This window comes from Candoia aspera, chromosome 4, assembly GCF_035149785.1.
Source record: "Candoia aspera isolate rCanAsp1 chromosome 4, rCanAsp1.hap2, whole genome shotgun sequence".
In the NCBI taxonomy this organism is placed as follows: Eukaryota; Metazoa; Chordata; class Lepidosauria; order Squamata; family Boidae; genus Candoia; species Candoia aspera.
Genome location: NC_086156.1, coordinates 94807161 through 94831312, shown reverse-complemented (window position 1 = coordinate 94831312; position 24152 = coordinate 94807161). Strand labels below are relative to the sequence as shown.

Here is a 24152-nt window from a genome sequence, read left to right as displayed (position 1 = left end):
AAAGCTAGTTATAGTTTTAAAGATGATAACTAACAGTTTCTTTTTTTCATCAGGAAGCCTTTAGAGGGCAGCCTGTGTGATTCTCTAAAAACAAACAAATGTTTTTGGTCACTGCAAAGATTGCTTGTCACGGTTAATCAGTTTGAACTATTACAGCCACCTTTGTCAACCTTTTGACCCTGGAAGAACCTTTGAAGTATATTTTAGGCCTTGGGGAACCTCTGTACATTCATGCTGCAATATAGGCCACAAGTTACAAAATTATTATTTTTGTTTCACATGTAGGTCTATATACTTGTGTGTGTCTGTGTGTGAAGCTATATAACCTCTTTAATGTGAAGTTGCCCAAATATGAAACTTTTTAAAAATAAATTGTGATCTCCCTGGGAAGCCCTACTGTCCTCTCCTGGAACCCTAAGGTTACAGGGAACACTGGCTGAGAAACCCTGTTCTATAGAATCTTCTGAATTGTGGAGCTGTTGTGCTCTCTGAGTATGGTTGCTTCTGTGCAAATTTTTCATTAGCCAACCAGGTTACATCATTAGTGTGAGTGAGTGAGAGATTTGCTCCCTGTATAATAAATACAACAGCCTGCCCTGCCATTTTTGGTAGTGGTATACTTTTCTCCTTGATTGGTCTATTGTTTTCTACCTGATTGTTTTCCTGGTGTTACTCACTGATTATCTGGGTTTTGGCTGGTGGCGAGGATGTATTCTGGTCTTTTTGTTTCCTTCTTAGCTTTTTTATTCTCTCTTTTGACCTGTGTGTAAATGTGGTTTATCTCGATGGGACTATTGATAATGGATTGTTAAACATTTACTTGGACTGATGCTGTTACGTAGTTCACTAATGAAATGTCTGCCCAAAAACAGCTAAAGTCACAGAGCACCAGGGACTACACAGTTCAAACCTCAACTGCGTATATTCTCTTCGACTGGAATATTCTGAATGTATAATGCGGCGAAAGAGTGGTCAGACTGTGAAGTCTTCTCTAAAAATGTATTTCAACATTCAACCCATTTTGTGCCATTTTGGCACACTGCTAAATCTTGAGCTAAACTTTGTCTGTTGAAGAATCACTTAAAGTGGGTTGGCCATATCAGGCAAGGCGACATTTTTGTTTCGTGGTTTCATTTCAGATACACAGTAAAAGCTAGTTGACTTACCCTGTTGAAAGAGCATGGGGGAGAGTGAGCAATTGAGGACTTTTTGAAGAGTATGTATGGGGAAAACCCAAAGTGAAAAATATCCCTTTTCAAAACCAACTGAATATTATATGATTGGAGAAGTCTTCCTACACTTATTGTAATCTAGAATACTTCCTGGAATTTTCTGTTCAAGACATACATCACAAAGTAACCCACAAGGTACATAAGGGATGAAAATAATGGAAATTTAAAAGAAGGAATGCTTCATGTGACAAATAATGGAAATAGGAAGAATTTTGTTTGTACTTTTAATATGTTCTCTTAATTTTTCCCTGTTGGTTATCTCAGGCATAAACAAGAGCATTCCAAAAAGTGATCAGTTTCAGGTATTTTCTCCCAAATTGAATCCTAATTCTTTAAGCAACTAGAATATTTTTTTTTTTAATTTCAAATCCAAGTTGGACTCATGCACACTTCATTTCTCAGATATTCAATTTTAATTTACAGAGGGCTAATTTGCTCCTATACCTGAAAACTCTATTCTGCCTCCCAAAAATCAGTGAATAAAGTAATATAAATGAAGGGGTCTAAAAGAGAGTACAATGTGAAAGATGACTTTGGGTTGCCTGTTATTAATCGTTTCTCTTTATTAGTTGATCCTTGCTGTTTAGGTCTGGCCTGAGAATAATTATGTAACATTTGGGGAAATATAAGCAGCCTAGCAACCCAGCACTAGAGGCCAAAATGGAGAAAACCTCCACAGCCACCATGTATTTCCCTTTGGTGCTCAGGTAGGAGGGAACAAAGGAGAGCCACACACTGCAGAAGATCAGCATGCTGAATGTGAGACATTTGGCCTCGTTGAAACTGCTTGGGAGCTTCCTGGAGAAAAAAGCTACTATGAAACTGGCAGCTGCCAGAAAGCCCATGTAGCCCAGGACACAGTAGAACATGGTAGCTGAGCCTTCATTGCACTGCAGGATGATTTCCTCAATTTCTGAATGGGTATCAATGTCGGGAAATGGTGGAAATGTGAAGAGCCACACTGTGCAGATGCCTGCCTGAATCAGGGAACAAGAAAGAACAATGGAAGTGGCCAGTCCTCTTCCCATCCATTTCCTCATCCTGGATCCTGGCTTGGTGGCTATGAAAGCCAGAACCACAGTGATGGTTTTTGCCAGCACAGAAGACACAGCCACGGAGAAGATGATGCCAAAACTAATTTGTCGGAGGAGACATATTATATTGCCAGGTGCAATGAAGAACTGCAGTGAGCAAAGGAAGCAGAGGAGGAGGGAGATGAGTAGAAGATAGGTGAGACTTCGGTTATTGGCCTTGACAATGGGAGTATGGTGATACTTCAAAAATGTTGCCAGCACCACAACTGTGCAGAAAGAAAAGGAAAGTGCCAGAATGACTAAACCTATTCCCATTGGTTCTTCATAGGTCAAGAAAGATATTTTCTTGGGAATACATGAACCTTGGTCCTTATTTGGATATTGATCTTCTGGGCATTTGGAGCAGTCATCCAGATCTAGAATTTAAATATATAAATTTATATACATTTGTTCTATAGTCACACCATTATTAGCATCATTGCACAGTTGTAGTTTTGTTTTTGTTTTCCTGGAAACAAGAGATACCCTGACTTTCTCCATCTGACTTCCTACTCTTGGATTTGGTACATAGTGGACAGAGCAGAACATGGGAATTCTGTTTTGCAGGGGGGAATGTTACTCACTTATGTCTTAATTTCATCTTGCTTATCTCTTACTTGTGCTTCAAATTGGGTGTCTCTGTGTATTTCTTTAGTTTAATTGCTACATCAACCTTCAACAGGGCCTTCTAGAAAGCATTGTTGAAAATAATATAAATAAAAATACATATAATAGGATTGTCTTCCTATCAGATAATTTATCTGCAATATTGTTCAATTTTTATATTTCTCTATGATAAAAGTAATTCTCACATCCATAAATATAAGTTTTGCTGAAGGACAAGGGGGATAGGTGTTCTCTATTTTTCTTACATTAAAATTTTCTGAAGGTCTTTTTAAAAAATAGAACAGATTTTGTGAATGTTGGAGTGATATATTCTGTAAAAAATGGAGAACATAATCCAGATATAATAGAAATGAAATGCTTTAATAATATTTTTATCAACTCTCTTAATTGCTTGGTGGGTTGGGTTTTTTCATTTTTTCTAAACCACATCAAGATTTTGTTAATGAGAAGTAATATAGAAAAAAAATTAAGTAGATTGAAAAATAAGTAAATGTACCCTAGAATGATATGTGCAGAGTCACCTAGGCCCCCTGTTCATGTGAGGCCAGGCTCGTTTAAACCCTTAACTTTGACTGAATTCTTCCTTTTCAAATGTTTAGGAACCCTTTGTGGAAAGGGCAAAATATGTGAACAGAGAAAGAACATAATTCAGCTCCCATATTTACATGTTGATGGATGTGCCTCGGGCGACCTGCAGAACCATAAGTCAACTTGGTTCCTGATGCCTCTTACCCTTCTGGCTTGACATTTTCTCTTTGGGACACGGAATGCAATCATAGCAGCAAAACGGCTTCCCCTCCTGCTTTCTCCTGAAATAACCAGGGAGGCAGCTCTCGGTACACACCGAAACAGGCAGTGTCTGGAAAATAAAAGAAAGAAGGAAAACAGTAGCATTCGATCACGTTTTTTTTTTTTGTTTGTTTTCTTTTGGTTGGGGAATGGAAGATCATGATTGATCAATATTCGGCATATAAAGAAAGCTAATTATAAGGATTTGAGTTTTTTTTTTTTTTTTTTTTTATCAACCTCATCATCAAAATTACTTCAGACTGATTTTTTTTTTTCATTTCTACCAATTATATAAGTAACTTTCTTTCTTCTCACATGGGAAATAAGTTAGGCTCAGGCCATTCCCCAGTGATAAAATTATTTTTATCACTGAAGTCTCTTTTCAAGACACTGAAAACTATCCACTCTTATTGTGGATAATACAGAAATTTTAAATTAAATTAAAGGGGCAGAAACTTTTTCAGAGTTATTTAACTAAGACAGAATCTAATGCAGAATACAATGAAAGCATTTGAAGGAGGTCTTTTAGAAGGTGATGTTTCTAGAGATAAAAAGCATATTGAAAAGTGATCACACATGCTGAATGAAACTTCAGATATGTAGAGTAATTATAGTCACCTGTCATGGTTACTGTTTCAATGTTATCTCAAACATGGTATCCGTTTCCCATGCCATGGCGCTGATGCGTGTTTTGGTCTGGGAGGGCACTGCTTTGATACCTTGTGCCAGGTTGTACTGTGTAGACTCAGTGAGAAGGAATGTGTGTTTGGGTTATTATGCCTGTTCAAGGACTTTTCCTGCAGACCAACAAGAATCGTTAGGAGCACCTGTGGACATGGACTTTTGATGAGTTAAGGGGGAGGGGTCTGGTTCCATTGGGGTTATTAGTTTGAATTTGCCTGTGCTTTTACTTTCTCAGCTTTCTTTGTGATCCTGCATACTGTTCTTCATTAAATCAGATATCCCTGAAATCATACTTGTGAGTCTGATGGTGATTTAGAATAGGCAATCATTACATCACCTGATGTTGATCAACTTTATAGGTAATGGTGAGCAATTAAAAGTACCTTAACTGTTGAGGTTTTCCTACTAACAGATTAAGCTACTATTATACCTAATCATTTGGCCGGGTGAAAGGTTGCAAGTGATTGTCTCCTCTCACGTGCTTCATGCAAAATAGCCTGGGGGGAGGACCTGCCCGGACTTGTTCTTCACTTCCTCTTTCTCTCACTGCTGGAAATGTAGCTCAGCAAGGCTTGCTCCAAACGGAGCTAAGTACTTTAAATGTTTTGCTTTTGTTTTTGCTTTCTGTAAATAAATTATTTTTATAGAAATGCTTGGTGTGTGACTTTTTTGACCTCTCCTGGGCTAAAGGCTTTCCCAGCATCTGCCAACAGGTTATGTGCCCAGTAAACAACGCAGTAAAACCCAGAGAGAAAAGAGAGATCAACTCCACACCTCGTGCACAATTTAAAGGCAGGTAGCAAAGACCTGTGAAGATTTTCTTTGGAGCCACCTGGAGATTTTCCAGCAACTGCTGGTCTGCAGGACTTAGAAGCTAGCTGAGGTGACTTGCAAAAGAAGGAAGAAGCCATGGCTGCCTCCCAGCCCTCAGCGATGCCTCTGGAGCGCCTATCAGAGACCAACTATTTGAATTGGGCCCTGAAGATGGAAATGTATCTTTGCAGAGAGGATCTTTGGCTGCCAATTGGTGAGCAATCCCCCCAAAATCCCAATGCTGAATGGCTGAGACAGGATGAGCGGGCTAGAGCCACCATTATCTTGGGAGTTGAGGACAATCAGCTAGTCCACGTGCGAGGCATGCAGTCTGCAAAGCAACTTTGGGACGCTTTGAGAGACTTATATGTAAAGGCAACAGCAGGGAGTAAAGTTACTCTGACGAAAAAGCTGTACAGAGCCTACCTTGCAGAAGGAGAAAGCCTTCCTGAGCACCTGCATTTTATTCAGCAGCTGTATGTTGAGTTGCAGGAGAGAGGAATGGAATTTACACCTCTCACAAAATCCTATATCCTCCTGTCCTCACTAAATGAAACGTGAGACACGCTGATTTGTACCCTGGAGGCTATGCCTGAAGCAGACCTCACCCCATCGTATGTTACACAGCGCTTACTCGCTGAATGGGAGAAGAGAGAGGAAAGATCCCCCCCCATCTCTTCTGGAAAGCTGCAAGACCAGAAAATGAGGGAAAAGAAGGGAAAGGAACCTGAGGCCACAGCGCTAGCAAGCCAGCGATGCTTCACTTGTGGTTCAGCTGGACATTTGCAAAGAGACTGTGCCATGAGACCCAAGAGTAGAAAGACAGAGCAGAAGAACACAAGGGCAACACAGAAGAAGGCTCTTCAGACAACCCAAATTGCACAGGTTGCTGAGAAGGGTAATTCTGATGTATGGGTGTTAGATTCTGGGGCCAGTTGTCATTTATGTAATTGTAAAAGCTCTTTTGTGTCACTGTCTAAAACTGAAAGACAAAGTGTATCTTTGGCTGATGGGTCTGTGACCAAAATTATGGGACAAGGTGACTTGTATTTATCCTGCTTAGGAGAAACTGTAAAAGGTGTGTTGTATGTGCCAAATTTACAATCAAACCTTTTATCTGTGGCACAATTGGCTGCAACAGGGTATATCATAACATTTAAGAAAAATGGTTGTGAGATACGTAAAAATGGGAAATTGTGTGCTACTGGTATGTTAAAAGACTCCTTGTACATTGTGCAAAATGCAAGGAAGCCAAGCTGCAAGGCTGCAGTTGGCAACACACCATATCATGACCAATGTGTACACCTGATGCACAGGAAATTTGGTCATGCTAATTTCAAGTATATAGCACAAATGCCACAGCTGTGTGCTGACCTAAAGATAAAACCCTGTGACAAATACTTAGACTGTGTAGTTTGCAAAGAATGCAAAACACTAAAAGCTCCTGTGAGTAAGCACAGTGACAGAGTTACAACTAGACCTTTGGAAATTGTACACTCTGACATTATTGGTCCTTTTGCTCCAAGTCTTGGACAAGCAAGGTATGCAATGACCATCATTGATGATTTCTCAAGATACACATTTATCTACATCTTAAAACATAAAGATGAGGCATTTGAGAAATTTAAAAGTTTTGTGACATGGGCAAATGGAAAATTCCCTAGGCCTGTATCTGCACTCCAATGTGATAGAGGAGGAGAATACCTTTCTCACAAATTCAGAAGGTTCCTAGTGGAAAAAGGGATAGAACAAATTCTTTCTAACCCGTACACCCCTCAGCAAAATGGTGTTGCTGAAAGAAAGGGCAGAACCTTGCAAAATGCGATGGAATGCATGTTAAAAGATTCACGATTATGTTTTAAGTTCTGGGGAGAAGCTTTATCGACTGCTTGTTATGTACAGAACAGGTTGTATAACTCTATGATTCAGGACACTCCATTCCATTTGTTTTATGGTGTGAAACCAAAGGTAAGCCATCTTAGAGTGTTTGGTAGCACTGCATGGGTTCACATTCCAAAACAGCAGAGAAGGAAAGGAGGCCCCACAACAAAGAAAGCCATCTTTGTTGGCTATGAACAAAGCCAGAGGAGCTACAGGTTCATAATGGGAGAGAAATTAATAATTAGCAAAAGCGCTTCTTTTGCTGAACAAAACTGGGGGAGATTAAATTCTAGCTCTCCAGTTGAACTGACCACCACAAGAGAACAGCAAGGACTTGCTGATGGTGATCTTTTGCCTGATGAGGACATTAAACCAGAAAAGCAAACTGAAGATCTGTCTGATGAGATAGATGCTTCTCAGGAAAGTGATAGGAGTCAAAATTTAAGCCCTGTATTACCTCGCAGATCTCAGAGGAGTAATAAAGGCGTTCCTCCATCACGTTTTCAGGCTGAAACAGTAAAGGCTTTTCACATATTCACAGAACCTGAGTCTTTAGAACAAGTGAATGCTTTACCACCTGAGATTGCACAAAATTGGCATTCTGCCATGCAACAGGAATTAGCATCCTTGAAAGAAAATAAAACATGGAAACTGGTAAATCTACCTCCCAATGAACGCTGTCTGGGTTGTAGGTGGGTTTTCAAACTGAAAAGGGATGCTGATGGCAAAATCCAAAAATATAAAGCAAGGTTGGTTGCAAAAGGGTTCACTCAAAGGAAAGATTTAGACTTTGACAAGACTTTTGCACCAGTTACTAAAGGTGAATCAATTAGATTACTGTTAAAAGTTGCTGCACTCAAGGGAATGTCAGTTAACCACTATGACATTCAAACTGCATTTCTCTATGGTGATTTAGACCACAGATTATACATGCAGCAACCCCCTGGCTATGAAAAAGGGGAGAATCTAGTCTGTGAACTGCAGAAGTCAATCTATGGGTTAAAACAAGCTGCTAGATCCTGGAACCAAAAAGTAGATGAAAAACTACAGAATTTTGGTTTTGAAAAAGGAAAAGCAGATCCCTGTGTATATATGAAGAAGGACAAACAAGGCTGTATGTATCTCTGCATTTATGTTGATGATTTGCTGCTGTTCACATCAACAGAAAAACAAAGGCTTGATTTTGAAGCCTGCATGAAAAGCCATTTCATATTAAGAAGCCTTGGAATTATAATAACCTAGGTTTGGAAAAACACAGGAAGAAGGATGGTAGCTTTCTGTTAAACCAAAGGGGAGATAATGGAAAGACATATAAAGGTGTCAGAGAAGATTGGTTATGCATCTTAATCTGTAGTGTAAAAAGGGGAGTGTTGAGGTTTTCCTACTAACAGATTAAGCTACTATTATACCTAATCATTTGGCCGGGTGAAAGGTTGCAAGTGATTGTCTCCTCTCACGTGCTTCATGCAAAATAGCCTGGGGGGAGGACCTGCCCGGACTTGTTCTTCACTTCCTTTTTTCTCTCTGCTGGAAATGTAGCTCAGCAAGGCTTGCTCCAAACGGAGCTAAGTACTTTAAATGTTTTGCTTTTGTTTTTGCTTTCTGTAAATAAATTATTTTTATAGAAATGCTTGGTGTGTGACTTTTTTGACCTCTCCTGGACTAAAGGCTTTCCCAGCATCTGCAACATTAACATCCTATATTTTCAGGCAGGAATTCTAAGGTATTAGCCAACAAATTGAATAAAAAGGAAAGAATTTGTAATTAGATTCTTTTTAAAATATCGCCTAATGACAAATTAGTTTTTAGTATTTATAGAAAACAAAGAAATTAGTTTTGTTATTGTAGTTTTAAGTTTTAAGATTTTAGATGATAGAGAGATAGGGAAAAACCTCCTTCAAAGTTAAATAAATTATATTTAACTCCATTGATGAATTTGAATACATTTAACTACTATTGATACTAAATTGAATTGCCTTAATTATATCTGATGAACTTAAGGAAGAGGAAATCTTGTAAATCTCCTGGTATCATTAAATTTCAAAAGAATGTATAAAACATTTGATAATTATTAGCTCAATATTCATTTCTACTTTTTAATATTGAATTAAAATTATTAATATTGAATTGTAAATGACCCAGAGTCACTTGGCAAGATGAATGATGAAGAAATGAGAGAAATAAATAAATAGATAAAATCTTTAATGGTGGAGAGGTATCAGAATCATGGAAAGAACTGTAAATAGCACTGTTGGCAATGCAGGTAAACAACCAGATGGCATGGACTTATATAGACCCCTTTATCTAATTAATCACATCAATCTTTGTAAGAGTCTTAGAAAACAGATTGGCAATATTGGCTCCTGAATATATTAATGAAAAACAAACAGGTTTCACTAGATGTAAGTATCTAAGAGAACCATTATAGAAACTCATTAATTCATTTTACTAGAGTAAAAAAAAAAGAAAATAAGTTTTCAATGCTTCGAACTTATTCCGTTAGAGATTGCAAAAAGCCTTAACCTATCTAACATATTTTCTTCCTGAAAGCATAAGAATTTTGGAAACATTTTTTTACAAACAAATTATAATTTGTATTATGATACAAAAATATCCTTTCAGATGAAATAATAGAGAAAATAGTGATGTTGTCTCTCTTAGTAACAGTAACATTGCATGAGAGAGAAAACAAAGATATCTTCTCTCCCAGTTACTTTTTGCTTTTGCTATTGACACTTAGCTCTGGGATATATGGAACCTCCTGCAATTAAAGGCATACAGTTTAACAATTTTTTCTGCTTATGATGTAGCTCTAGTTATTTCAAGCCCTAACAACTCCCTGACCAAATTAATGAATGTTGCTGAGAAATCTTGCGCTTTGTCAGGCAATTTGACATGCCTTCTTCCTAAGTCGGAAATGATGGGTTATAATAAAGAAAAACAATTGCAAAAAGATTTATAGAATTTATCAATCATAAAAATTAGCATAAAATACCTCAGGTTTAGGGCAGCGATCAGACCCAAAACCTGGGAAACTATACTAAAAATAGGGTCAGAATCCCTAAAATTTACAAGAGTTTTTACTTATGGACGCTTTTGATGATTTGAAAATTTAATTAGAACTTATGTAAATATTGACATAGAGAGTAATTTTGGGACAGCTGCATGGGAAAAAACCTGTTTTAAGTAGCAGCTGAATGTAGGGAAATCTTCAGAAATGGCATTTAACAGCTAGAAGATTGAGTGTAATCATAGCAGGAACAAGTCCAAAGGGTTGGTGCTCTGCCCTTTCACGCTAGTTTAAATCATGGATAAGGACAGAGTTATGACAGGGAGGTCTGGCTTTGAGGAGCCACAGCCAGAAACCAAGGCTTCTGATCACCTGGCAGTTTGGTTCTCAGGTTATTGATGACAGCTGAAACAAAAGCACTGAATGACCTCACTCAGAGGCTTTATCTAGGTGTTAAGTAATGGGTGGAGAGACCAAACCACGGGCACCCCTCAGGGGAGCAGCCTCTAGGATGATCTTGCCTCTCCCACAGCTGAAGACTGGAACAACTGATGCAGAAGGGGATGAAACTACTGCAGAGCCTGAGCCTTGCGGTCATTGCAGAAGGATAACAGGGTTGATGACATCCTTGACGAGTGCCATATCCCATCTTAGCTACACAATAAATATTCCATTAGTAATTGCTTGAGCCAAAAGATTAGAAAAATATATTTCCATCCAGCTTTATTTGAAACTCATTTTTTCAGAATAATTTGTTTCAAAAAGTTCATTTGTGTTTTTTCCCCACACATCTAAGAAAAACTATATGGTTCATTCTGTATTCATTATTCTTGGTATACAAAATGAATACTGAGAGATGTCGGAGAACATTTAGTAAATAGATAGATAGATAGATAGATAGATAGATAGATAGATAGATAGATAGATTTGATTTCTTACAGCCACCCAACTCTGATAGACTCGAAGGGTCATACAAAGCCATTAAAATGCAATAAAACAAAAAGATTTCTAAAGCATGCTTTAAAAAGGGCCTAGATCAATTCATTTTGTCAGCCATAAAAAAAGAAAAAAAACTTATTATATTTCATTATTTTAAACTTTATCATGAGCCAGACCTGAGCAGGCTTTTTGAGGGAAAAAGAGAAGGAGAGTTGTCTTTTGTTCTGATAAGGCATATTACCTCCCCCAAATTCCAAAAGCAGTGGACAATCATTTCCTAATTTTTTTCTGCTTATCAGTTGTTTTAACAATCTCTATCATGCAACATAAAAGGTCACAGACATCCCATTCACCATCAGTCAACATCATAAAATGACCCTAGAAACAGCATTAGAAATACTGAATATGTGAAGCATTTTGCAGTTCTCAGATCTCTTTAGCTTTTTTTTAAAAAAGAAGGGTTCATTAAGATTTATGAATCTTTATGAATGTACTACAGAAATTGGATTTGATCAAAACTTCATCAGACCAAAGCATCCCTTTTAAGATTTACATGTTCTTAATATTTATATGAAGTATTGGAGCAATAAAAATTAACACAATTTTCCAATATATATTTTCATACTTAATCCTAGGTGCATAAGCTTAGAAGTAAAATATAAGTCCATTACCATTCTGTTTGCTTGTGTGTGTATGTGTATAAGCCTTCTTAACTCCTGACAATTACCTGGACTACTCCCTGAAAACTTCTTGGTAATATTTGTGGAATTCTTTTGCCATTGCCTTCTTCCTAGGGCTGAGAGAAAGTGCTTGGCCCAAACTCACCTAGTTGGCTTCATGCCTAAGGCAGGACTCTACCCTTTTGGCTTAACTACTACATCAAACTGGCCCTCATCCTTTACATTAATGTGGGTCTAAAAACTTATCTGCCTTGACTTTTTGAGCATTAGAGCAACATATGCTTTGAAAACCAATTCTCATTTATGTAATTGACTAGATATCCCTGTTGTTCCAAAATTTTGAATTCTTAGCTTGCTTACAATTCCTGCCAGTATGATATTCTTTCTGGGCTAAATGATATAGAGCTACTCTTTGGATATCAACCCAATCATTTAAACAAAATGGACTACATCCAGAACCTACCTGGTTGAAAGTGCTGGGCCAGGTGATGGCTTCCTCATGAATGGTGAACATTTTGTCTTCAGCAGCCCAGGGATCCAGCTTCCCAACTTTCACACGATGGAAGGACTGGTTTGGGAATGTGACCCAGTTCTCAATATCCAGTCCTGCAGCCAGTTCTCCATTCTCATCAAAGGAAATTTCATTCCCAACACTGTTGTTAAATGAGACTCTTTTTAAAAAGTAGTGAAGCTGCATATGAAAAAAAGTATGCACAAAGAAAGCATGGTTAATGTACAGAACTAGGTATAACTCAGGTAGGTTCTGATGTAGGTGATTTATATCCGTGCCATATAGGTCTTTTAATTTGAAATAGTTTACATATGTGGCACGCTGTTCCTGCTGGTGGTGGTGTTGTGTGGTAATGTACTGATGTTCCTCTCTAGGCTGGTTTTCTGTGGTCCTTGATCAGAAATCACTCCCTTACATTCTACTAACTTTCAATAACTAAAAATAATCCAGCCCAAGAAAGCCATACATATGTTAATACAGACAGACAGACAGACAATGTATTTCAATCGCTGACAAATAAAAATATATTCTACAAAACAAACAGAGCAAAATGATGTGAGTGAAGATTAGGAGGGGAAGTGGAGAGAGGCAAAATTAGACTGAAAGCAGTGTAAATCAGATTGAGAGCACATAGCAGAACATTGATTGTGGAAAATGGTTCCACATGGTCTGAGCAAGGGGTTGCTCTGTTCTTCAGACTGAGAGACTACCAGAAATAGTTTCTCTGTACGTGCGGGGGGTGGGGGGGATAGGCAAAGCATATATCTCAACTAGCTACAGCCATCAGGAAGGGGGTTAGAGTGTAAGGGAGCTGGGAAGATCAGAACAGGAAGAAAGTACATTGAGATTAACTATTCCACAAAAGGAGAGGATGTGATAAAGAAGACCTCTAGAAGACATTACAAAGTTTCAATCCCCATCTCACTTCTCTTTGTGAGCTGGAGGCTGTGAGATGCTGGAGATTCTGTGCAATTCAATTCCCAATTTCCAACATATTTGATTATTCATACTATTACCTGCCATGGCTGGAGATCCTGAAGATTTGGTTTTCTGCCATTCAACTTTCCCTTGTGCTGTTGTTGGCCCAACCTCATGGCGTGTAAAGCATGTGCCACAGCATACACTGCATTGTATATACTGTAACTATCACTGGTCATCCTCATTTCAAAAAAGGCCCCAGGAAGGCTCTCCAATTTTTCCTTCCCTGTACAGACAGCCTCTGTTTCCTCATTCCCAGATGGATTTGGAAACACACAGTCAAATGCTTGCTCCCACACATCTTTGAGAAAACCATCCTCTTTTGATGAGAAATGGTTCCTTGTCTGGAGAAAATGCTGGAATCCTGCAACTTCATTTGAGTAAGGTGCAAAGGTCAGAGCACCGTGGAGGACTTGGATATCCCAGCTCCTCTGATAAAAGAACGATGCAAGACCCTTTTGGGAAGCCACGATCCACACCTTGCCTTTTGGCCTTACAGAAACAATTTCCATTTCAGGTAGTTGTAACAACCATCTTAAATTTAAAAGATAGTCATCTTTGGTTATGACAGCTTTGGCTTTGCTGTTAATAAGAAGATGAAAGGTTGCCTCAAGCCCTTTCAAATCATCAAAAAAATTGGTAAAATGAACTGGTCTGAACTGTTCCAAGAAGGAAATGCAGATGCCATGGAGAGAAAACATTGAAAAGATTAGTCGCTCAAATTCTCCTCCAAGTACTTTCAAAAGTACTCCAACCCAAGTCCACCTGAAGTGCAAAAGTAGTCGAATAATCCCCCTGTAATGAACTTCTTCACCTGGAGCCATGCGGTAGTAAAAAGGGCTTTCATTTGGAGAAGAGCCAGTTTGGAACTGTGGAAATAAAATTTAGATAGGTAAATAAAAAACCCAGAGAGAGGTAAGGCATGACTGACAAAAGAAAATGAGGGAGTTTCCAGTCCCAGCTGTGGTTGGTAAGTGAGGACAACCTGTAGGAGGAGATTATAAAAATAATAAAGGTGGGATATTAAATAATTAAATAATGAAATCCCCTCCTTGAGCACCTGAAGGAAAAGCAAGATTTAAATCTAATAATGAAAGAAAATACAAATAAATGAAATGCAAGAAACAAAACAAAAAATAGTTTTTTCTCATCACATTACAACTTGCATGAGAAGGCTAGAGAAATCAGAAGTTCCTGCCTAATAGGTAATATTTAATTATCATTAATGGTTAATCTTTGAAAGTCAATAATAGTCACTCCAAATACAGAAATTGGATTTGTTTTATTTTATAATATATTAAATACATTTTCTTAAATATGCTCCCCAGACAAATGTACATGAAAGTTAATTATAACTTAAGGTCTTGCAATCCCCTACATCTCAAAAGACAAAGCCAATCCATTTTACCTGTGGAAGTTTGTAAGTGTCTAAAATGTCTACCATAAGAAAAGCAATTCCAGGATCAATAGTCCCGACAACCGATACGTGTTTGTTCAGGATGCCACACTTGTAATTGGGAATGAATCTGTTCTGACTGGAGAAAAGTTCCATTGTGGCATGATATGTCTGTGCCTCAGCATATCTATCATAGATTCTGAAGCCCAAGCTGATATTAGGTAAGAGCTGGAGGTCTTCCTTGATCTTCTTCACAGCAAATATCATGGCCAAGATATGCTGATAATACTTAGTCAGGATACTGAAAAGAGAAATAGATGCTGTATCAAATGAAATTCTGCACATGAAAAGGGAAGTGAAACTACACTCCATGAAAAAAAAATGACTTAGAAGCCAATAATCATTCTTTCATATTAGCCTCTTAATAGATTAAGCTCCCTCAGAATAATTATTTAGAAGGTAATAGTCAATGTTTCATGTTAACTGATTTTTATATTATTACCCAGTAATAATATCATTGAATTATTTTTGAGGGGAATAATCACAGAGTTTTCTCTCTTTCTAAAAAATCTCTTTGCTATTTTAAAGCAATTCTAATTATGTGAAGCTGATCAGAACCATTCCCAAGCATGTAGCACGGACATTTAGCATTGTACAGGTGGGAATTAATATTGGATGAATCACTTTGTCTTACACTGGAGATGGTTTAATTTTAACTTAAATGACTGCAAAAAAATGGCAAAACTGGGATACGTTTAGAATTCTGTCTGACTTTTACAAGATATCTGTAGAAAACTACAGATATCTTGTTGAAGCACAAGCATCAATGACTTCTATAGCACCACAAATGATTCCATAGTAATGCATATTTTTTAGTACTTTCTGTTAGGTTAACAAACAATTCAAAACTCTCTGAATATTAGAAAGAAGCATTTAACCAAAATTCAAAGAGCTTTTCTTCCCTAACAACAGCTCTAAAAATTGGTGGTACTGATGTGATATTTATGGCCTTGATAAGCTTCCTTGTAAGAACCTGTTCTGATCGAGAAATTGGGAGAAAAATAATTAAGAGGACTAAGAAAGGCAGAATGAGGATTTAACCATTTAAAGAACACTGAGAGCATATGGTTCTCCTGCCTATTCCTCTCACCAAAAAACACCTTTCAGTTCATAAGAAGATTATTCCTGGAAGAAAACTGCATGTCTCCTTTGGTGAGATAAAATAAGCTGTACCTCTGACTGAACATTATTATTCCTATGGTTCAATGCGATTTCAGCTATTCTGCAGAGTCAGTTTCAGAGATGGAGGGATTCCTGTCTTATCAGAATCTACTAGCCATGATATATTGAATGATTTGATCTTTTTAAAGTTTGATTTAAGAACATAGTTTCTTGCTGTTGTTTTCCTTTAGAAAGTAAAAGAAAATAATTTATATTATTTCATTAATTATCATCACATTTAAACTTTAGCTGGAAAATATATATTTTTAAAATTTCTGTAGATAATTATGATGCACAGAATAGGTGAACTAAAGCATTTTATCTAGATTGATATAGACTACAGAAAGAAATAATGTCTTACAGGGATTCACCAATTCGAGAATTATGGGGAACTTCCTCAAAGTTTTCTGCACCTCTAGGTATGAAGACAAAAGAAGTAACACCACCAATGATTAGGTCACCTGGTTGGAAATATTTGTGAACGATTGGGATAGGATCTTGGATGCTGCATTTTATTGATTGAGTCTTGCACGCCTTAGGTGGCAATAGCAGTAGGAGAAGAATCAATATCATCATAATAAATAATAGTCCCAGTTAGACAAAGTTTCTCTCATTTCATTATATTGCTTAAGCTTTCCCCAAATTGGACTATCTTCAACTGAATCTCTCTGTGTTTCTCACATGACATCCATTCTATTCTGAGCCTCAGAATACAAATGGTTCTGAGGGATCATTGTTATAATGACCTTACCTGCCCCTTAACTCTAACATGTTTAACTGTCCATCAGTACTTAATCAGTACTTAATCCTCATTCTTCCAAGTATAATAATTTGTCAGTCAGGGATGTGAGGGACAACAAAGTTAATCATAGTCTTTTTGGTAATTATAAGGGGAAGAGGAAACTGCAGCCTTTAAATTTCAATTTCTGTCCTAACAGCCAGGAACCACGCTGAGACAAGGAAGAGGTCTCTAGTGTTTTATTACTACTACATAACAGAAATCCTAACAAACTGAAGAAGCATGGGAAAAACCCAGGCATATAAACCCCAAAGGTTAAGGTGGGCCTGATCTGTGTCTCTTGGAATGGCTACCGAATTCCTCAGTGCTACGCATGCGCTTTACAGCCCCCTGCTCGCCATCCTTACTCATGACATTTTCCATCCATTTAAAGTGATGAGTAGAATAAAGAAGTAGAACTCCCATATTGCCTAGCCAGTGGGAGAGTGTCTTTACTTCTAGGGCAAGGGTGTAAACTGACCTTAAATTACAACAAGAAATAATATTTAGAATTTATTGGACTCCATTATGTTTGTATAGAAAAAGATTATCCAAGACAGCATTATGTGGGAGATGTAACATGGACAATGCCTCTTTAAAGCACATGTTATTACCATGTCCTGCACTCACCGAGCTTTGGAAGAAAGTAGTGGATCATATAAATGTGGCTGTGCAACAAAAGCTAATTTTTTTAAGTTATTTTATAACCTTGTCATCTACGTCATTCTTTACTTTCTTTATTTTTTTGATAATCTACCTATCTTTTGGTATTGTATTGTTTCTTTTTCTTTAATTAATTTTTCTTACTATTTAAAAAAACAATAATAATTAGTAAAAACATTCAAATAAAGCAAACACATTAAATTAACATTAATTATAATCAATATTAAAAATGATCTACAATAATTAAACACTATTAAGAAAAGTGAAAAGGAGGGCTCTTTGGCTCTTTCTTGCAAGATGATGCTGTAGAGGTAATGCATGCTATATGCCAGCAAATTTGGAATACACAAGAATGCCCATCCGATTGGAAAAAAATCAACTTATATCCCCATACCAAAAAAGGGAAACACTAAAGAATGTTCAAACTATCGAACAGTGGCACTCATTTCACATGCCAGTAAGGTAATGCTCAAGATCCTGCAAGGTAGTCTTCAGCAATTCATGGAGTGAGAATTGCCAGATGTGCAAGCTGGGTTTAGAAAAGGCACAGGAACTAGGGACCAAATTGCCAATATCCGCTGGATAATGGAAAAAGCCAGGGAGTTTCAGAAAAACGTCTATTTCTGTTTTATTGACTATTCTAAAGCCTTTGACTGTGTGGACCATAACAAATTGTGGCAAGTTCTTAGTGGTATGGGGATACCAAGTCATCTTGTATGCCTCCTGAGAAATCTGTATAATGACCAAGTAGCAACAGTGAGAACAGACCACAGAACAACGGACTGGTTTAAGATTGGGAAAGGAGTACGGCAGGGCTGTATACTCTCACCCTACCTATTCAACTTGTATGCAGAACACATCATGTGACTTGCTGGGCTTGAGGAATACAAGGCTGGAGTGAAAATCGCTGGAAGAAACATTAACAAACTCAGATATGCAGATGATACCACTTTGATGGCTGAAAGTGAAGAGGAACTGAGGAGCCTTATGATGAAGGTGAAAGAAGAAAGTGCAAAAGCTGGCTTGCAGCTAAACCTCAAAAAAACCAAGATTATGGCAACCAGCTTGATTGATAACTGGCAAATAGAGGGAGAAAAGGTAGAAGCAGTGAAAGATTTTGTATTTCTAGGTGCAAAGATTACTGCAGATGCTGACTGCAGTCAGGAAATCAGAAGATGCTTAATCCTTGGAAGAAGAGCAATGACAAATCTCAATGAAATAGTTAAGAGCAGAGACATCACACTGACAACAAAGGTCCGCATAGTTAAAGCATTGGTGTTCCCTGTAGTAACATATGGCTGCGAGAGCTGGACCATAAGGAAGGCTGAGAGAAGGAAGATAGATGGTTTTGAACTGTGGTGTTGGAGGAAAATTCTGAGAGTGCCTTGGACTTCAAGAAGATCAAACCAGTCCATCCTCCAGGAAATAAAGCCAGATTGCTCACTTGAGGGAATGATATTAAAGGCAAAACTGAAATACGTTGGCCACATAATGAGAAGACAGGATACCCTGGAGAAGATGCTGATGCTAGGGAGAGTGGAGGGAAAAAGGAAGAGGGGCCGACCAAGGGCAAGATGGATAGATGATATTCTAGAGGTGATGGAATCGTCCCTGGGAGAGCTGGGGGTGTTGATGACCGACAGGAAGTTCTGACGTGGGCTGGTCCATGAAGTCACGAAGAGTCAGAAGCGACTAAATAATAAACATTAAGAAAAGTTAAAATGAGGGCTCTTTGGCTCTTTTGAAGACTTCTGATATCCTATTCTATAAACTGGGGAAATGACTGAGGAGACCTGGTCCCAAATCTCCACAAGATGAGCTGTTAGCACCTGAAAACGGACCTATCCTGACAATGTTCCAGATCACTACCTGGAAAATTGTAAAATATTGTGACTGGGAGAAATCCCTGTTGGGACAGATGTACAAAATTAGTTTTTGTTTTTGTTTTCCCCTGTGTTTACTTCTCCACATGATCACTGCCATTCCTTACATATTTCTGCTAACAATGGATGTGGTTCTTAAAGGTGTCACAAAAAAAGAACTACACACTTTTTTCTCTTCTTTAGCCAGGTTCCGACATTCCCTTCCATCTCTTCATTTGAGCCAAACAGATGCCCATGAAGGGATTCCTTCAATACTGGAAAAAGGTAGAAGTTGCAAGGCACCAAGTCTGCACTGTTTGATTTAATTGCTCTTTCAAGGTTGTGAGTGTTGAAATCTAAGAGTCAGAGAAATGTTTCTATATTAGCAAACTCATAAGATACTGAGTAATGAGTTGGAATTTCCCAAAATGGAGTTGGTGAAATTTCAGAGAAAAGATTGTGCATGTGGAAGCTTAACCCTGGTGGTACACTTAGGATGTGTAGTAAAAAAAAAAAAAAAAAAACACCTCATTTTTTATGGTTGTTGAAGAGTCGTTCCTCCTAAAATAACTTTTAGATTTGCTAGAAATGTCACCCTCAATAACCTTTTGAAGTAGGCCCATTGTTACACAGACGCTCCCAGGTTTGGCTTACGGCCACTCACTCACAGCCTGTTCAGGCATGCAGATCTTGTCAGCCCCCCTTGCTTTCTACCTGGGTTGTCCAGATAGGTGTGGCTTGAGCAGACAAGACACACAGCCCTCATCAACAGCTGGGAAATAACTAGGGACACATACCAATCACTTCCAACCGAACACTGAGGCCCAATAGATTCTTTGAAATACATGGAGACCCAGTGAATTTAAAGCAACAGCAAAACTTTACTGGTTGACTAGTCTCACATATTCCTCCCCATAGCATTGAGTTAAACAGGAGATGCCACAAAATGGGGCTCACTCATCACCCACTCAGAGCATTACAGGGGGTTTTTTTAGGTATTCTTGCCAATAGGTTTGCTGTCCAGTTGACATGGAGATACAATATTTCAGGAAAACAGATTTAACACATTGAGAGATTGAGGAAATTAATATAAAGACAAATAATACAAACAGCAAGATTTGAACAATTTTCCTTTTAAGTTGGTTTGATGGGCTTCCTTGCATGAGAGGCAGGGTATATAGAGCAGTCAAATACCCAATGGCACAAGGCCCCCCTGAACTGTATGCTGGGCCATGAGTATGAGCTTCATGCCCACATAACAAAAAGAACATTTGGGTGAAAATAAAGGGGTGGAGGCATAGATGATATTGTCACACATAAAAACAGGAGAGTTGGAGGGCAGTGGGTGTTTATGATTCTCAAGGTTAGTGAAATATATACATTGAGTTGCATAAAAGTCACTCTCCTCTGCTTTGTCCATGGTTTTGGTTCTGGAGAAAATCCAAATTTAAAGAACATTCCCTTCCACAAGTCATTAGTAAAATTCTTTAAAGCAGTAACATCTCTTAATGTCTCTAGGCTTGAGGGAAGTCCAAAGAAACAGGTGGATGTGGCCTCTCCCACTGTGAAAAGTGACCCTACACAAAAAGCTGAGCTGTTCACAGCTGCTTGTGCCAATTCTATGAGGGGAAAAAAAGGGTTGAACTGTGCTTGCAGGGCTTCTAGGCATTGTCCCAGGAGGAGTATTTGGATGTAGGTATTCATATCTTCGGTCCTGTGGATGAAATCAAAAGAGACAGGGGGGGGGGGGAAGGGGGGGACAATAGAGGGAGCAGTGGCACCCTTGGTTTGTGTCCCCCACTAGGTGGGGCGAAATTATATCAAGGACTGAGAGTGGCCACCCTTCCATTGTGGTCCCAGGGCTGAAATCTGGAGTGGCAGGCCCCAGTGACAGAAGACCTGTTGGAACAACAAACTTGCAGTGGTGTCTGCAGTATTATTGCATGTGGGGTAGGCTTCCACCCATTCAGAAAATCCTCAATGTAGTCCAGGAAAATTGTGTGCCATGTCCCAATCTGTCTCTGACCATAGAGTAGGAGTTGCAACTTATGGCAGTTCTGGTTTTGAACCTGGCATTACAAGCTATTAGTAGTGGTGGGCTGAACAATTTCTTGATGATTGGGCCATGTTGCAACTTGACATCCCTTTGCCAAGGTCTTCTCCACTCCTTCGTGCACCATGTTGTGCAAATCCAAAATAAACTTTTCCTTTTCCCCCAATTTACTTATCTCTGCTATCTCTGTGAGGGTCTGGATGGGGAACAACAGGCTTCAACTAAAACCTGGTAAGACAGAGTGGCTGTGGATTGATGGCCCCTCAGGTTCCAGGAAGTTGTCATCTTTGGTTCTGGATGGGGTGGCGCTGCCCCATTCGGAACCAGTGCAGAACCTGGGGGTCCTCCTGGACTTGCGACTCCTGCTTGAAGTGCAGGTGGCAGTCAAAGCCAGAGGTCCTTTGCACATCTTCGGTTGGTGCACCAACTACGCCCATTCCTGGACCGAGATGCCCTCCAGTCACTCATGCCCTTGTCATTTCCCATATAGACTATTGCAATGTGCTGTACATGGGGCTACCCTTGAAGAGTATTCAGAAGTTTCAGCTGGTCCAGAATGTGGCTGCGCACACAGTTACCGATGCTGTAAAATCAGCCCATGTGACACCACTGTTACGCAAGCTGCATTGGGTATCAGTTTGCTTCAACGTGTTGGTTATCACCTTTAAAGCCCTCCATGGCATGGGACCAGGGTATCTGAGGGACCATCTCATCCCCATAACAATGACCTGCCCCACACGGTCAGGCAGGGAGGGCATGCTGCAGACCCCATCGGTAAAGGAGTTTCATCTAGCGGGGTCCAGGAGGTGAGCCTTCTCTGCAGTGGCACCCGCCCTTTGGAATATCTTGCCCCTGGAGTTGAGATGGGTCTCCTTGCTCTCGGACTTCCAGAAGAAACTGAAGACCTGGTTCTGCCACCTTGTGTGGGAGGGGGAGAGTGATAGCTCCACCTGGGGATGGCTGGCACCATAGCACCTCTTAGTGATTGTGTTCCATCTCCATTTGGATTTTTCATTCATTTTCTTATCTTAATGGTAATTTAGATGGCTATGTTTTTAGTGTTATTTTATTGTAAACCGCCCAGACTTCCCCATTGAAGGAGATGGGCGGTGATATAAATTTAATTAATTAAATAAATAAACAAGGTGTGTGCCTGTTGGGCATCCTCTACTTCTGCCTCTTCTGTGCTGTTAGAATTTGGTAAAAATGCCCCTAATTTCAAACCTGTGGTAGAAATAGCAGCCCAAGAGGTATATTGGGTGGCCTTCTCCCACCATGAAACCCCATCAGTAAGCCAGATTTCCTGGTCTGGTGTTTGAGAAGCTATAGGGGGCAAGGAGTTTTGGATGGCCAAAACTCTGGGCAAGAAGTCATACTATGTGTTTTGTTCAAGAATGGAGGCAAAAGGCAGATCAGGCTTAGATAAATTCTCTAGTGTGTAAATCCTCCCATGTGATTTCAAAATGGGCCAGAAAGGGCTATTAAAGGGGGTTACTTGTTTATTTAGAGCACCTTCCTTCTCTACATTGCTAATTATCTCTGTGATCCCTGTTTCATCAGCCTTTGGAAATGGGTTTTGTTTTGGGGGCATTACAGGGGGGGGGGTGATCTCCACCTGTGCACTAACCTGTGAGGCAGAGGGGGCTGCAATGGATATTTGCCTACCTAAAGGAAAGTGTTTAATAACAGAAGTTTCAGCACCAGTGTCTAACAGAGCCTGCATAGGACCACTGCAGTTTAAAGCAGAGAGGTAATTCCTCACGGCTTTAGGGTCTTTCAATTTTTTTCCTTGATACTGCCAGTCAAGACCCATGTGTTTACCTACCAAAGCAGTGGGGCAGCCCTAGAAGTTGACTAAGGGGGGGGGGGGTTCTGAGACTGAAGTTTCCTCAGGATCTGAGATCGCAGTTTCCTCTTCTCCCTTTACAGCTAGGACTGAAACTTTCCTTAAAGCTTCTGTTAATTGCTTCAGTTCCTGTCAGAGCAGCAAAAACGGCTACTCTTTCTCCTTAACTTTCCCTGCATTTTCCTCTTCTGATCCATGCCTTCCTTGCTGATTTCTTTGTAACAGCTCCATCCACTCCTTCAAGCTCCTAGTAGAAGCCCCATCCCACCTCTCCTAAATTTCTCCTAAATCTCCCAGCTTTCCCCACATTTGCACATGCTCATCCCCATTCCCTACTCTCTGCCCGATTGCTCCAAAACTTCTGATTCCTGCTGTCTCCCCCACTTCTTTCCCACCTATCTTTTATTACTCATACCTCCCCCACATTCTTTACTTTACTTTCCTCCCCAGCGCTTCCAAGAGTTTTCCTTGCTTCTCGCAGACCTGTTTCCAAAGTGGCTAAGTCTAATGGGTAAGCTGCATCCACGTGCCCAGTCCAAGATTGCTCGGGATGCTGCAGCCCACCCAGCATTCCTTTTAGAGACTGATTACTCCAAGGGCATTGCATGACGTCACTCATCGTTCGCCCCTCATCCCTGTTATTACGGGTCTCTGTTCTGGCTATGAATTGATACCATAAATAGCAATGGCAAAAATATAGAGGGTCCTCTTTCCCCTGCTGATCCCCAATGGCTTTAAGTCGTAACTGGGTACCAGTCATCACATCTTGCACCATGTTTTGGAGCCCCTGTAAGGGTCACCGGGATTGGGGGGATAGGGATGTCGCCAGTAGGTACGCCATTTGGTGCAGACTTCAGGATATGTTAATACGACCCGCTCAATCTCTTGGTCAGAGAAATTGGACTGGAGGCTGAGTTGATGTAGCCTCCAGGTCCATTTGAGAGGGTCAGGCCTCAAGGCCCCCAGATCTGTAACAATCTGTTTCAGCATTCCTCCCGATAACGGGGTATGAGTGACTACTTGTTCCCACTCTTCCCATTGCTGGTTTTGGGCATTGGTGCACCTTGTTTGTGCCTGGGTTTCCACTATTGCTATTGAAGCCCCAGGGAGCTTGTT

At 39.5% G+C, this 24152-nt stretch overlaps 1 protein-coding gene across 1 annotated transcript; it reads right to left on the bottom strand.

Moving 5' to 3' along the window:
- Positions 1 to 1780: 1780 nt before the first annotated feature.
- On the bottom strand, positions 1781 to 23655 carry LOC134496705 (vomeronasal type-2 receptor 26-like). The gene is made up of 8 exons (XM_063302413.1): positions 23452 to 23655; positions 22818 to 22855; positions 16196 to 16249; positions 14626 to 14914; positions 13256 to 14086; positions 12192 to 12419; positions 3665 to 3791; positions 1781 to 2682 (listed from the first exon to the last, which is right to left on the bottom strand). Exons 1-8 carry the CDS (start codon positions 23653 to 23655, stop codon positions 1781 to 1783), a joined length of 2673 nt encoding a protein of 890 aa, XP_063158483.1.
- Between the last annotated feature and the right edge of the window lie 497 nt (positions 23656 to 24152).